At 41.2% G+C, this 13,020-nt stretch overlaps 1 protein-coding gene across 7 annotated transcripts in view; it reads right to left on the bottom strand.

Moving 5' to 3' along the window:
* Positions 1-13,020, bottom strand: part of NPR3 (natriuretic peptide receptor 3) — a 112,541-nt gene that overhangs the window by 33,472 nt on the left and 66,049 nt on the right. For all 7 annotated transcript variants that reach the window (XM_034998839.1, XM_034998838.1, XM_034998837.1 and 4 more), the window contains one exon: positions 10,483-10,649. In XM_034998839.1, coding sequence (XP_034854730.1) covers positions 10,483-10,649 — 167 coding nt within the window. The remainder of the gene's footprint in view (positions 1-10,482; positions 10,650-13,020) is intronic.

The following is a 13,020-nucleotide window of genomic DNA, read 5'->3' as shown; positions in this document are numbered from 1 at the left end:
CCCTACAATAAAATCTACCTCTAAACTAGTTCCCATGTACACAGACCTTCTAGATAGCCTCTTTCATGGATCACCCTTAAATATAAATAGCTAAGGGTTACCAATAGTTTAAGAAAACCTTGTAATATGAAAAAGAAAGAAATCAAAAGTGATATTTTTTTAAAGGAACTCAAAATAAGCAATGAAAAAGTAAAAGAAAACTTACAAAAAACACCTTGTCTCAACAAAAGTAAGATACCAGAATTGTAAAAAGCATCTTTGTTTTATGTTCCCTTAGAAAAAATTCTACTTACTAAATTGTGACAGTCCACCAATTATCAAATGGATCCCAACTTCAGATAAGTTAAAATGTGAAAGAAATGTAATCTAGAACTGATGAAAGGGTATACGCAGAAAGATAAGATATTGAATCCAGGAAACATTGTCAGGGTACTATTTTTTAGAAAGAGAATAAGAGAGAGCTCTTGGAAATTAAAAATATGATAGCAGAATTTTAAAATTCAATGGACACTTTGGAAGATAAAGTTGAAGCAGTCTCTCAGAAAGGAAAAGAAAAAGGCCGAGTAGGAAAATGGGAGAAAAAATTGAAGAATCAACGGAAAAGGGCCGACATCCAACTTTAAAATTTCTGGAAAGAGCAAACAAAGTGATCAGCGCAAAGATTTTAAAAGACCCACACCAAGACACATCATTGTGAAAAACGGGAGCCCCAGTGAGCCAATTGTCTGCCTGTGACCTCCAATTCATTTCCCTCCCAGCATCTGATTTGCTCTGTTCTACATCATAGGAGAATGAGTCTTCCAGGCTGCATTTCCTTGTCAGCTGACTTCTGGTTGGTTCAGCCAACAGGAAACACTGATGGAAGAGTCAGGAAGAAGGGAAAAGCCAAGATATTTCCTCTTCTCTCTCATCTCGTCTTAGGAAGAATCCCTGGCAGAGGATGCATTTCTTATGAGCAGCCCTAACTCTTTGGTCCTGGTAAAACTATTTCTTTCCTGGTCCTTCTAGCTCTGGAAGTGGTAACAGCTTTTGCTGTTGCTAATTTCTGGCTTGCCTTACTATTCTTTTTTTTTTTTTTTTAAGATTTATTTATTTATTTATTTGAGAGAGAGAATGAGAGAGAGAGCACATGAGAGGAGGGAGGGTCAGAGGGAGAAGCAGACTCCCTGCCGAGCAGGGAGCCCGATGCGGGACTCGATCCAGGGACTCCAGGATCATGACCTGAGCCGAAGGCAGTCACTTAACCAACTGAGCCACCCAGGCGCCCTGGCTTGCCTTACTATTCTATTTGGCATTTCAGCTTTTCTTACACTTTACAGTTAGCTTCTCCTATTAAATTGCTTCTGCTGAATTACCTAGTTTTTCCTGACTAAACCCTGATTAAACAATCAACAATACAGAGAAAACACTAAAGGCTTCTAGAGAGAGTGAAAAAAAAGAGTGACATGAAAAAAATAAATAATCAGAATGGTAATACCAAAAGCTGCAAAATAATAGAGCAATGACATCAAAATTTGAGGGAAAATTAATCTTCAAGCTAAAATTTTATACCCAGCTAAATAATCGATTATATATAAAAATAAAACAAAATGTTTTCTAATATTCAAAGTCTCAAAAGATTTTCCACTCATATCATCTTCTTCAAAATTAAGGTGAAATTCAACTAAGAAGGAGATTTGATATCCAAGAAAAAGGGGAACTAATACAGGAGAAAACTGAAGGACATTTCCAGGTTGATACTAAAGGAAGCAATTACTCTAAACTGGAGCAGGAAACAAAGTGCTGAAGAAGAAAAATCATTAACATCATTCTAAGGAATGAGAATGAGGGAATGAGAATCACATAACGAGAACTACATGGAAGCAAATAAAAAAACAAGGAAATCATTAAATTCAGAGAAAAAAGCCTACACAGGAGAGGAAAGGTAATCATAAAACACCACATGGTTCTGCTATGTGGTTCATTATATATATGGTCATAATACTAATAGCTCTGAATGTGGGGGGGGTACTTTTCTTCAAATTTTACTTTGTGAATGTACCTTTAACTAAAAACTATGTTATAAAATATTGGGAGGATGGGAGGAAAAGGAAGTACTTGTAGAGAAAGTGTGTAAAGGAGCTAAATCTCTTTCCATTTTAGAAAAAAAATGAAATGATACCAGATTTTACATATCAAAAACAGCAGCATAAATAAGCTATTTTAGAAATATAGAGGGAAACAGCAGAAGAAGCCAATAAAAACATTAAGGATTATTGCCTCTAAGGAATGGGAGCCAGGAGCAGAGAAGAACAGGACACTGCTGTCTGTCCATAACTCTTACAGTACCATAAATTTATTTTTAATTCCATCTGGTTCTTTTTTTTGTTTATTGTATTCAATCTAGAAAGTCATGTATTATTTTGGTTTCAACAACAACAACAACAACAACATCAGGGGAAGAAGGTGAACTTCACCCAAAGGCAGAGCCAACTATTTACGAAGCCAGCCAGTGAATGGGCCTCAGAAGTGCCAAACACAATAGGGCGAATGGGGCAAGGCCAAGAGTGGGATTTACACGACTGAGAAGTCAGACAGGCTGCCAGAGGGGAAAAGATGTCTCCAGCACTGGCTCAGTCTAAACTGAGAAATAGTAGCAAGGATAAATTTAAGTCTACCTCTTCAAGACATACTGTGAAAACACTAGGAATTGGAAAGACTAGACTGACTCTCTAGTCCAAAATGAAGGAAGGAAGGAATGACCTGGTATCTCTTTCATCTCAGCAATAAAACTAATGGTTTTAGAATTTAAGATTAGGAAATCCTCCAGCATTTAGGTGTTTCTTCATTTTCTTCGAGGGGAGTGAGTTTTCAAGGCAGCTGTGTGTGCACAACATTGTACTCTATCCGTAAGAAAAAATACAGCTTCAGACAATAACTGGGCAAATGGTAGGCTGACTAGCCAAGGTCTAATTCAATGATTCTTACTTCTTTGTGACACTGACCCCATTAAGAATCAGGTGAGAGGTACTGGCCTCTCTCTCCAGAAATATACACGTTTGTTTACACACAAAAGTCTGCACATAATTATAAAGAGTTAATGCACACTAAGTCAAGAGACCATTATCCACTTAAAGAGGTCATGGAAACTTGGATGAATTGGGAAGGAGCTTCCTCCTAAAGAACTAAGTGAACCCACTCCACTGTGGTTGATTTTATTCCTCTAGGACCATGGTTATTTTCACATATCCACCACATACGGTCTGCTACAAGATAAATTGTCCTCATCTCTGTGAGTACCATCAGTATATGCGAATGTTCTACACTGAGGTGCATAATGTTTTATATCCATGCTGGCATAGAAATGTGGCTCTTGTGGGCTTCCAGAGCTCATGGCCATGGATAGACCTGCTTAAGCATTTTTAGGTGATGAGGATCTCACCCAGGATTGGACCACTGCATGGTCACAAATCAAGCTCACAGCCATGCTCTCTGGAGCACTCAATGAACGGTATCTCATGATCTATAAAATAATGATTTACACTTCAGAAGAAAACAGGTTGCTGCAGATGAAGAAGAGACAGAGCTCTGGCCAGCTTTCATAAAGCGTGTAAAAGAGTAAAGAGAAACTGATACCTTAAAAGTGTGTATTTGGTCAGCAGGGTGCAGGAAAAGGTAGGAAGGACTTCAGCCTGTGTTGCCTGCCAGGCTCACTTGTAGGGCCCAAGACATTTAATCTTCAGGTCACAGGCTCACCCCCATATTGGGTGTGTTGTTAATAAAAGGGTCAGACTGATGTCACTGAGGCAGGAGTCAGGGGATGCAACTAATCTTGGCTCGGCCACCACACAGCACATTCTAAAGCCAAATACCAGGGCTCTAGAACTGGAACTACTCACATGGCAAAGGCCAAACACCCATTAAGATGCCCTTAAGTGAGAGCCACCACCCATGTAGGCAACACAATAAAAATCAGCAGAGAAGGCCAGGCAGGCACTTTGCAAACACTTGTCCTAGCCACGCTGGGAGCCCCTCTGATACTTGAGGGCTTCTCCCAGTGGAGTTTTACTTCTAATTTGAGATTTCTGATGACTCCCAGAGGGTCTTCAGAATCCCCATTATGAAAACTATCCCCATTACTATCCCCCAATACAATTTCCCACAGTATAAGTGACACTGAACTCCTCGCTTTGTGGACCTAACAAGGTCTAGGCACAGGATTCCATCACCACCCAACATTGTTATATTGAGTGCAGCGTCCTGGTTATATTTGGAAAGGCCACCTCACTTGCCTGGGCCTCAGTTTCTACCTTTCTATCACTGTGCTGGGAATAGGTTGGATTTGATGTCCTCTGGTTCAATAATAACTAAAATAATAAGCATGATAATAAAAGTTTATTTTTATTGGCTGCTTCCTTTGTACCAAGCATACAACAAGGGGAAGCAAGAATGAACAGAAACAGACATAGTTCCTCCTCTCACAGAGTTTACTGTCTGGTAGAAGAGGCCAGATTTAATTAGAAAATCCCACACATAGCTAAAGGCTATGACGGGAAGGATCAGAGTGACTTAAGACAGTCTGGAGTGTCAGGAAAGACACGTCCTAAGAAGGTGGCGCCTGAGTTGAGAGCTGAAGGGTAAGTAGGAATACTGGATACTGTAGGCATGCAGGAGCATCATGTACATTGGTCTGGAGTATAAGAAACAAAAGTAAAAGAAATAACTATCATCCATTAAATATTTACTAAGTGCCTGGCATTGTGTTAAATATTATTTATATATAATTCTTGAGTTCTTTCAACAGCCTTGTCAGTTAAAAATCATTTTCCCCATTTTATAGTCAGTAAACTAAGGCACAGAGCTTCCCAGAAATGTGCCCAAGATAAGAACAGTAAGAGGCAGCGCCAGGTCTATGAAACCCCAGCCTACATATTTTTTTTTATTATTCTTATGTTAATCCCCATACATTACATCATTAGTTTTAGATGAAGTGTTCCATGATTCATTGTTTGTGCATAACACCCAGTGCTCCATGCAGAATGTGCCCTCCTCAATACCCACCACCAGGCTAACCCATCCTCCCACCCCCCTCCCTTCTAGAACCCTGTTTGTTTTTCAGAGTCCATCGTCTCTCATGGTTCGTCTACCCCTCCGATTTCCCCCGCTTCATTCTTCCCCTCCCACTACCTTCTTCTTTTTTTTTTCTTAACATATATTGCATTATTTGTTTCAGAGGTGCAGATCTGAGATTCAACAGTCTTGCACAATTCACAGCGCTTACCAGACCACATACCCTCCCCAGTGTCTATCACCCAGTCACCCCATCCCTCCCACCCCACCCCCCACTCCAGCAACCCTCTGTTTCCTGAGATTAAGAATTCCTCATATCAGTGAGGTCATATGATACATGTCTTTCTCTGTTTGACTTATTTCGCTCAGCATGATACCCTCCAGTTCCACCCACGTCGTTGCAAATGGCAAGATCTCATTCCTTTTGATGGCTGCATAATATTCCATTGTATATATATACCATATCTTCTTTATCCATTCATCTGTTGATGGACATCTTCCCCAGCCTACATATTTTAACCATAGGCTACGCTGTAGTGGCTCTTGGGCTCTCCTAAAACATGGTGTATCAGAATGGAGTAGGTCTCCACTAGGTTCACTAGTAAGAGGACAAATGTACTTAAAAAAAAATATTTTTAGGGGCGCCTGGGTGGCGTACTTGGTTAAGTGGCCGACTCCTGATTTTGGTTCAGGTCCCCATGATCTCAGGGTGGTGTGATCAAGCCCCACATTATAGGGTTCTGCGCTCAGCGGAGAGTCTGCTTTGGGATTCTTTCCCTCTCCTTCTGCCCCTCCCCCCACTCACACAAGCACTTGCTCTCGCTCTCTCTCTCTCCAAAATAAATAAATACATCTTTTAAAAATATATATTTTATATTACCCATAGGAATGGTAGAAACATCATCATAAGACACATACACTAATAACTAGACCATTACAGTACATGCAACACATACAGTCCCAATGATAGCCCAGCCCTAAGCAGTCTGATTTTCTATCACGCCACACACATGCACCCGCCAAACTACCCACCAAAGATGAAGGAAACAGGAGTAGATATTTGACCCAGACATGCTAATGTACAGGCTGCTAATAGCCCTTGAGATGACACAGCTGAAGAAGCTGCACCCAGGCAACCATGTGTACGTTCAACCGTAATCTTATTCTCCAAAATATGACCTGGGAAATGGAAAAGCTCAAAGTCTTGAAGTGTAGAGAGAGCAGAGTTATGCCGGGAGTGCAGACATTTTTAAAATTAGAAAAATCTAGTAACAGAAGTGATTAAAAGTTACAAACTTTCAGGTATAAGATAAATAAGTTCTGGGAATTTAATGTAAAGTGTGATGACTATAATTGATAGTGTATTGTATATTGGAAAGTTGCAAAGATAGTAGATCATAAAACTTCTCATCACCAGAAAAAAAAATTTTGTGACTATGCAAGGCGATGGATGTTAAGTAAACTAACTGTGGTAAGCATTTTGCCATATATGCATATATCAAATATTAAACTTATATGATGTTATATGTCAATTATATCTCAATAAAACTGGAGAAGAGAAAAATCTGGTAATGCAACTTAGTACATTATAACAGAATAAAGAAAAACCCATCTGATTATTTCAGCAGATGTAGAAAAGGCATTTGATGAAATTCAAACACCCCAACCTACACAGGTGATAAAATTGCATGGAACTTAACACGCACGCTCTATACTACACACACACACACACACACACACAGGACTAAGGTCAGTGCATTGTGTCAGTGTCAATATCTGTATTGTGATCTTATATATAATTTCCAAAATGTTACCAATGAGGGAAATTGGGCAATGTATACAAGTGATCTCTCTGTACTGCATCTTAAAACTGCAATTATCTCAATTAAAAAATCAGCTTTAAAAAGACAGTGCAAGAGGTGGAGATTGAGGAAAAAAGGGAGAGATGAAGGAAAAGATCAATTTATGGAAACAAAATGGCATTAATCCATCAAAATTTGATAAATTAAAAATATAAAATAGTAATTTTATTTTAACAATCATACCCCCTCCAACTTCCCAAGTTTCAGTATAGGCTATCAAAGTTTAAAGTTTCAAGTTTTTGCATTTTGAGAAGATCACAACCTTTCCAAGGCTGCTGCCTACATACTAAATATGATGAAAGCAGTACTAACATATATGACAGAGGGTCAGGGATATATTACAATTTACAGTGCCTACAATACAAACCTGTGTCCATCGCCTTTCCCTAACGTCCATTATATAAACTCCGATGCTTGTTATGCTACCTTTGTTTCAGCTATTCTAATAAAAGATATGGTTTGCCAAAACAAAACCTCACCAACAAAGAATAGAAAGGAACTTCCATAATCTAATACGGACTCTCCCCCAAATCCCACACTAAACATTATGCTTAAATGGTGTTTGGAACAGATATGAAACCGTTATGTGTTCTTCATATTAAAGTTAAGAACAAGGCAAGGATGCTCACTATCACTGCTTTTATTCAATACTGTACTGGGATCCTAGCCAGTGCCATTAAAAGTTTTGTTTTTTTTTTTAAGATTTTATTTATTTATTTGAGACAGAGAGAATGAGAGACAGAGAGCATGAGAGGGAGGAGGGTCAGAGGGAGAAGCAGACTCCCCGCCGAGCAGGGGGAGCCCGATGCGGGACTCGATCCCGGGACTCCAGGATCATGACCTGAGCCGAAGGCAGTCGCTCAACCAACTGAGCCACCCAGGCGCCCCAGTGCCATTAAAAGTTTTAATGTAATTAGTTATATTTAATTTAACTTAATATGCTTAATTTAATGAAGTATACTTTTAATTAAGCATACATAGGAGAAGAATTGAAAAGAAACAAAATTGTCACTATTCACAAGTCATGTGATTGTTTAAAAAAATGAGTGGTGAATTTTAGAACTAATAAGAGTCCACCCAAAGTTGCTGGATTTGAAATCAACAGCAGAGGCTGAAGAGCCTGTGATGAGTGTCATGAACTGAAGTTCTAAGTAAGCAGGTAAGACAACCCATTAGTACAAAGAAGAGAAGCAGAAAGACCTAGGAAAGAGCTGAGCCCTAGAATGAAGACCACCAAGCCTCGCTAGCTGTGTTAAGCGTCTCCCACGGCATTAGATTAAGTTCTAGCACCTGTGAGTCCCAGCTAGAGCAGCTCCTGGGTCTTTGGCTCCCACATCTCCCTCTTCCACAATACTCACCACAACTACCTGTCCACACTAACCCAATGGCACTCAGAAGAGCCCAACTAAACACATAAAATACGATGGGGCGCATGCGTGGGTGGCTCAGTCAGTTCAGCATCTGACGCTAGAATTCGGCTCAGGTCATGATCTCAGGATTGAGAGATCCAGCCCCTACCCCGGCTCTGTGCTCAGCAGGGAGTCTGCTTGAAATTCTCTCTCTCCCTCTTCCTCTGCCCCTCCCCCCTAAAAATAAATCAGTAAATCTTAAAAAAAAAATACATAAAATATGAAAAGTAGACACATGTTCAGAATTGAAATAAATTATTTGAGCTCTAATTTCTACTTAAAATTATAATTTGTATATTGTATTTGTATAATTGTAATCTACAAGCACAACTAATCTCTAAAGCACTAGCACTTGGTTTGGAATATATTATAGATCTTTATAGTAGGTACAAAGGTACACACTTCTTTGCCCAAAAAGTATCATTATGTGGGACAGTCTCTACTGTGACGCTTGAACTTCAACAGCTTCAGGTACAAGGCCACATAAAAATGCTCAGTGCCTTTACATTCTTTCCTATTCCTGAGGCAAAGGATTTGGATGATAATACTATCGTAGGTTTCCTCAAATCTGGGCTCTACTGCAGAAGCTCCACTTCCTTCATAATTCAGAACCCACTGTCCAATATGGTAGTCACTAGTCACACATGGCTACTGAGCATTCGAAGGGAATTAAGATATGTTGTAAGGGTAAAATGCACACTGGATTTCGAAGACTTTACACAATAAAAAGAATATATAATCTCATCCATAGTTTTTACATTGATTCAATCTTGAAAGAACATTTTCTATGTGAGTTAAATAAAATTTAGTATTCAAATTAATTTCACCTGGTTATTTTAACTTTTTAAAAATGTAGCTACTAGAAATTTTAAATTACATTTAAATTACATACGTGGCTCACATTTGCAACTCACATATATATATATATATATGTATCTACTGGACAGTACTAATTTAGAAAGTCAAAAGGTATTTTAAATGATATGTGTTTTATATATAACACTTAAGACATGAATAAACATGTTTATAAGACCCTTTATGTCTTTTGATAGCAAATTCTTATAAAGCCCGGAGTAATATAACAATAGTATGAAAGAGGCATCCTTTATGGAGCTCCAGCTTTCTGATGGGGATAACACTAGATGCTTCAGGTAGATTCTCTGTAATCCTCCCACCAGGGAGGAGTAGTTTGGACCAGGGAGACTGTGTAATTTGCCCTAGATCACACAGCTAAGAAGTGTTAGCTTCGGGCTCTGAATGTAGGTCTGTCTGGACCCTGCAGTACTTCAACTAAAGAAACTGAGAGAGGCCCTGTTTGGAAGTGCCCAAGTGAAGCTGGTCTTACGAAGATGGTCATTATCCACTTCGGGCAAGAACAATCCAAAGCGGTATCTCCCGTTAAGAAGGTGTCTCTTTTCTGCCTTGGACACTGTGGAGTGAACAGTGTTGAAAACCAGCACAGGCACCCAACCGGTCTGAGGAATCCACGGCTCACCCTGCTCTGAGAACGAATCTACAGGAATGATGCAGAGTTTTGAGGAACCAGAGGTGGCAGAACAAGGGTGCCAAGCGAGGTGTGGCCAGCCGGCTTCGGTGCCATCTCTCAGATGAGCGACTCTGCTCAGCCCTTAGCATGGCCAAAGCTCCTGACCCTTGTCCTCTCTTGGAAAATGCATCAGTAACAACAGCACTGAGGAGCAGAAACCTCTAGAAGCCCCAAGGGAAATGACGCTGCCACAGGAGACAGGGGCAGACTCACCAAAAAGATTGCCATAAGGAAGAGATTTCTAAAACCCAAAATATCTCCTGCCATCAGGCTTTGGAAAAATTCGGCATGCAAAACTTGGGCACTCCATCATCCATCTTCCCCCCACAAGACGCTCCCAGTCCGATAGGCGCCGGAAGTCTACCAACATCTGCTCAGCATCACCACAAGTACCCACAAAAAGCAATTTTCCTTCCTGCAGCAGTTGGAAAAGTGGGGTGGGGGGTGACTGGGGGGTGGAAGCGGGCCAGAAAAAAAACACACAGAAAGCTCAGTGACATTCAGACACGAACCTAGGAGTTTCTGAATGGTTCAGAATGGGACACTGTCACCTCTTATTTAATTAGAAGACTGTTTTCGGGATGCGGAAGGCCTAGGCCCGCAATCAAGCACTTACGTAATCCTCCTCATTGAGTCCTTGTTTCTCAACAGAACTTTTCACCTCCATGGAAAACTTCTCAAATTCAGGCTTCACTGTCCTCAGTAGAGTGATTGTTTGGAGGGATGAGTATGCTTGCTTAGCTTCAAAGTCATGTTTGTCTCCTCTCTTCCACGAGCCATCTCCTACAGAGAAATAAAAATATTTATAATTCCAAGGCAGTCACCATAAAGGGACCATTCTCCCCCTTCGACTGCAGCATGTCACTCCGTGTTACTTTTGGCAGCTGGGGCAGACGGTATTGTCATAGTCGTGCCCTTGGACATAACCTGACGATGCCAAGATCCTCAAAGGAGAAGAAGGCCTTTTGGACGCCTGTTCCTTTGAAATGCGAGAGACAAAGCAAAGCATTCTAGAGTTAACTGCTTTATAATAACAGCGTAACCGTAATTTTCAGCCCCCAAGAATTGCAGCCCTGCAGGAGTAAGAAGAAAGCTTTTATTCCTTTCCATTCACCTTTTTTTTTTAATATCTACAGTCAACTGTGGAGGTCAACCGAGGCATTACTACAGTACGATTCACCTGAGGTTGTGTGGATGTGAAACGACAGGAACGCAGTGTATCACAACGGAGATGCGCAAGTATGATAAAGTGGGCGCTATTCAGAGAAAACCTTTGGAGATTGGGATTATTGATATTTTTTTAACTATTTCTGGAATCTCCTCAGAATGAAGGTGACTTAGGTGACCATGAGGATTTATCTCTCTCTAGTGCTGGCAACCTCATATAAAAATTATTTTTTGGACAATATTCATCAGTGCATCAACAGTAATAAAATAAAAATTGCTAACACTTACTGAGCACATATATAATAATAAGAGCTCTATTTATTGGGGCACCTGAGGGGCTCAGTCATTTCAACATCTGCCTTTGGCTCAGGTCATGATCCCAGAGTCCTAGGATCGAGTCCTGTGTTGGACTCCCTGCTCAGCAAGGAGTCTGCTTCTCCCTCTCCCTGTGCCTTTCCCCACCACTCATGTTCTCTCTCACACGTGCCCTTTCTCTTTCTCAAATAAACAAATAAAATCTTTTTTAAAAAGCTCTATTTATCAACTCATTTAATCTTCACAAGACTCCTTAATGTATGAACTCATTTAATCTTCACAAGACTCCTTGGTTTGGGTATGTTATCCATCCTCTTTTACAGATGGGGAAACTGAGGCACTGAGAAACTGGGTCCCCCCTGCTTCACAATGCTCCCTTTCACAAAAGCAAAGGCAAATTACATGGATAAGATTTAGTACTCTTCTCTTTATGGTCTCATTTTTGAGGAAACATGTGGCCTGCAGGACCCCAAAAGGAAATGTGGACCTCTAACATTTGGCAATAAACTGTTGTTTCTATGAATTATCCTTATGATCCCTACAGTTCTCTGGAGTCACAACGAAGAATTCAACCTGCTGGAGTCCAGCACCAGAGCCATTTGTTCACACCGAGCCCCTAGTCCACGGCGCACTCCTGGAGCCCAGCAGCTGAGGAGCGAGGAGGATGCTTGCGGAGCGTGCCGCCAGGGCTCCGTGGATCTCACTCTCTTACAGACACAGTTCAAGAAACAGTTGGTGGCTTGGGAACTTCTAGCCCCGCTTAAATCAGACAGATAGTAATCAGCCAGGTACCACACGCAAGGTTCTGTGATCGCCACCCCAGCAGACGTTACGGAGGTCTCGAACAGCCTCCACCACCTTCAGGAGAGGGATTCAGAGCCATCCGTGTGAACAGCTGAAGTTACAGCAGGGAACAGCTAGCTCACTGTGGCAGGAGGCGGGGAGTAGAAAGAAACAATGTGGAGGGTACAGATAGAGGCAAGGAGCTCCCACACTCCCAAGGGGGAAGGTTTCAAGTGAGGAGGAGGCATCGGCCGTCCCTAAGTGTGTGACTAGGCTTTTAACAGAAGGCGAGCAGGATGGAAAGGTGTGCTTGGCCAAGCCCGTGGCACAGGCAAAGGTGCAAATGTGCGTGCCATCCAGTAGGCAGCTGGGAGCCTCAGTCTCGAGCACAAGAAAAGGCCGAGACAAAGAATTTGTTTGTGGAGTTATCTGTGTAATGATAATCCTAATAATAGCAACCATTTATTAATTGCTTCTATGTGCCAGGGAGCTGTTAAAAGATAAATAGACAGAGCTGAGGACAGAATTCATTAAGGACTAGATCCGTTCTCAAGGAGCACAGATTAAATTTCGGGCCACCAAACAAAACTTGACAAAGTCCTCCTCCATATGAAACCTCCCAAACGCCAAGGAGGCGACAGCATGCAGGGCAGGCAGCCGAGCCTGTAGCGAGGGAGAGCTGTTGTCCCTGCCCCCAGCCAGGGGGAGCCCAGCTGCAAGCTCGAGACACAGACAACATGGCCTTTGTTAAGGAGCCAAACCCATTTGCCAGGAAGACCCCCAATTCTAGGAATGTCCAGAACATCTTCATCCCAAGGAGGAACCCATTTCTTTTAAGCGTGCAATCAATATTTATTGATTCCTTTATAACTGATTTGAGATATCAAGA

This window comes from Mirounga leonina, unplaced genomic scaffold, assembly GCF_011800145.1.
Source record: "Mirounga leonina isolate KUSES-001 unplaced genomic scaffold, KU_Mleo_1.0 Mir_95, whole genome shotgun sequence".
NCBI classification, from domain to species: Eukaryota; Metazoa; Chordata; class Mammalia; order Carnivora; family Phocidae; genus Mirounga; species Mirounga leonina.
The sequence above is the reverse complement of the archived record's forward strand: the minus strand, read 5'-3'. Positions and strand labels throughout refer to the sequence as shown.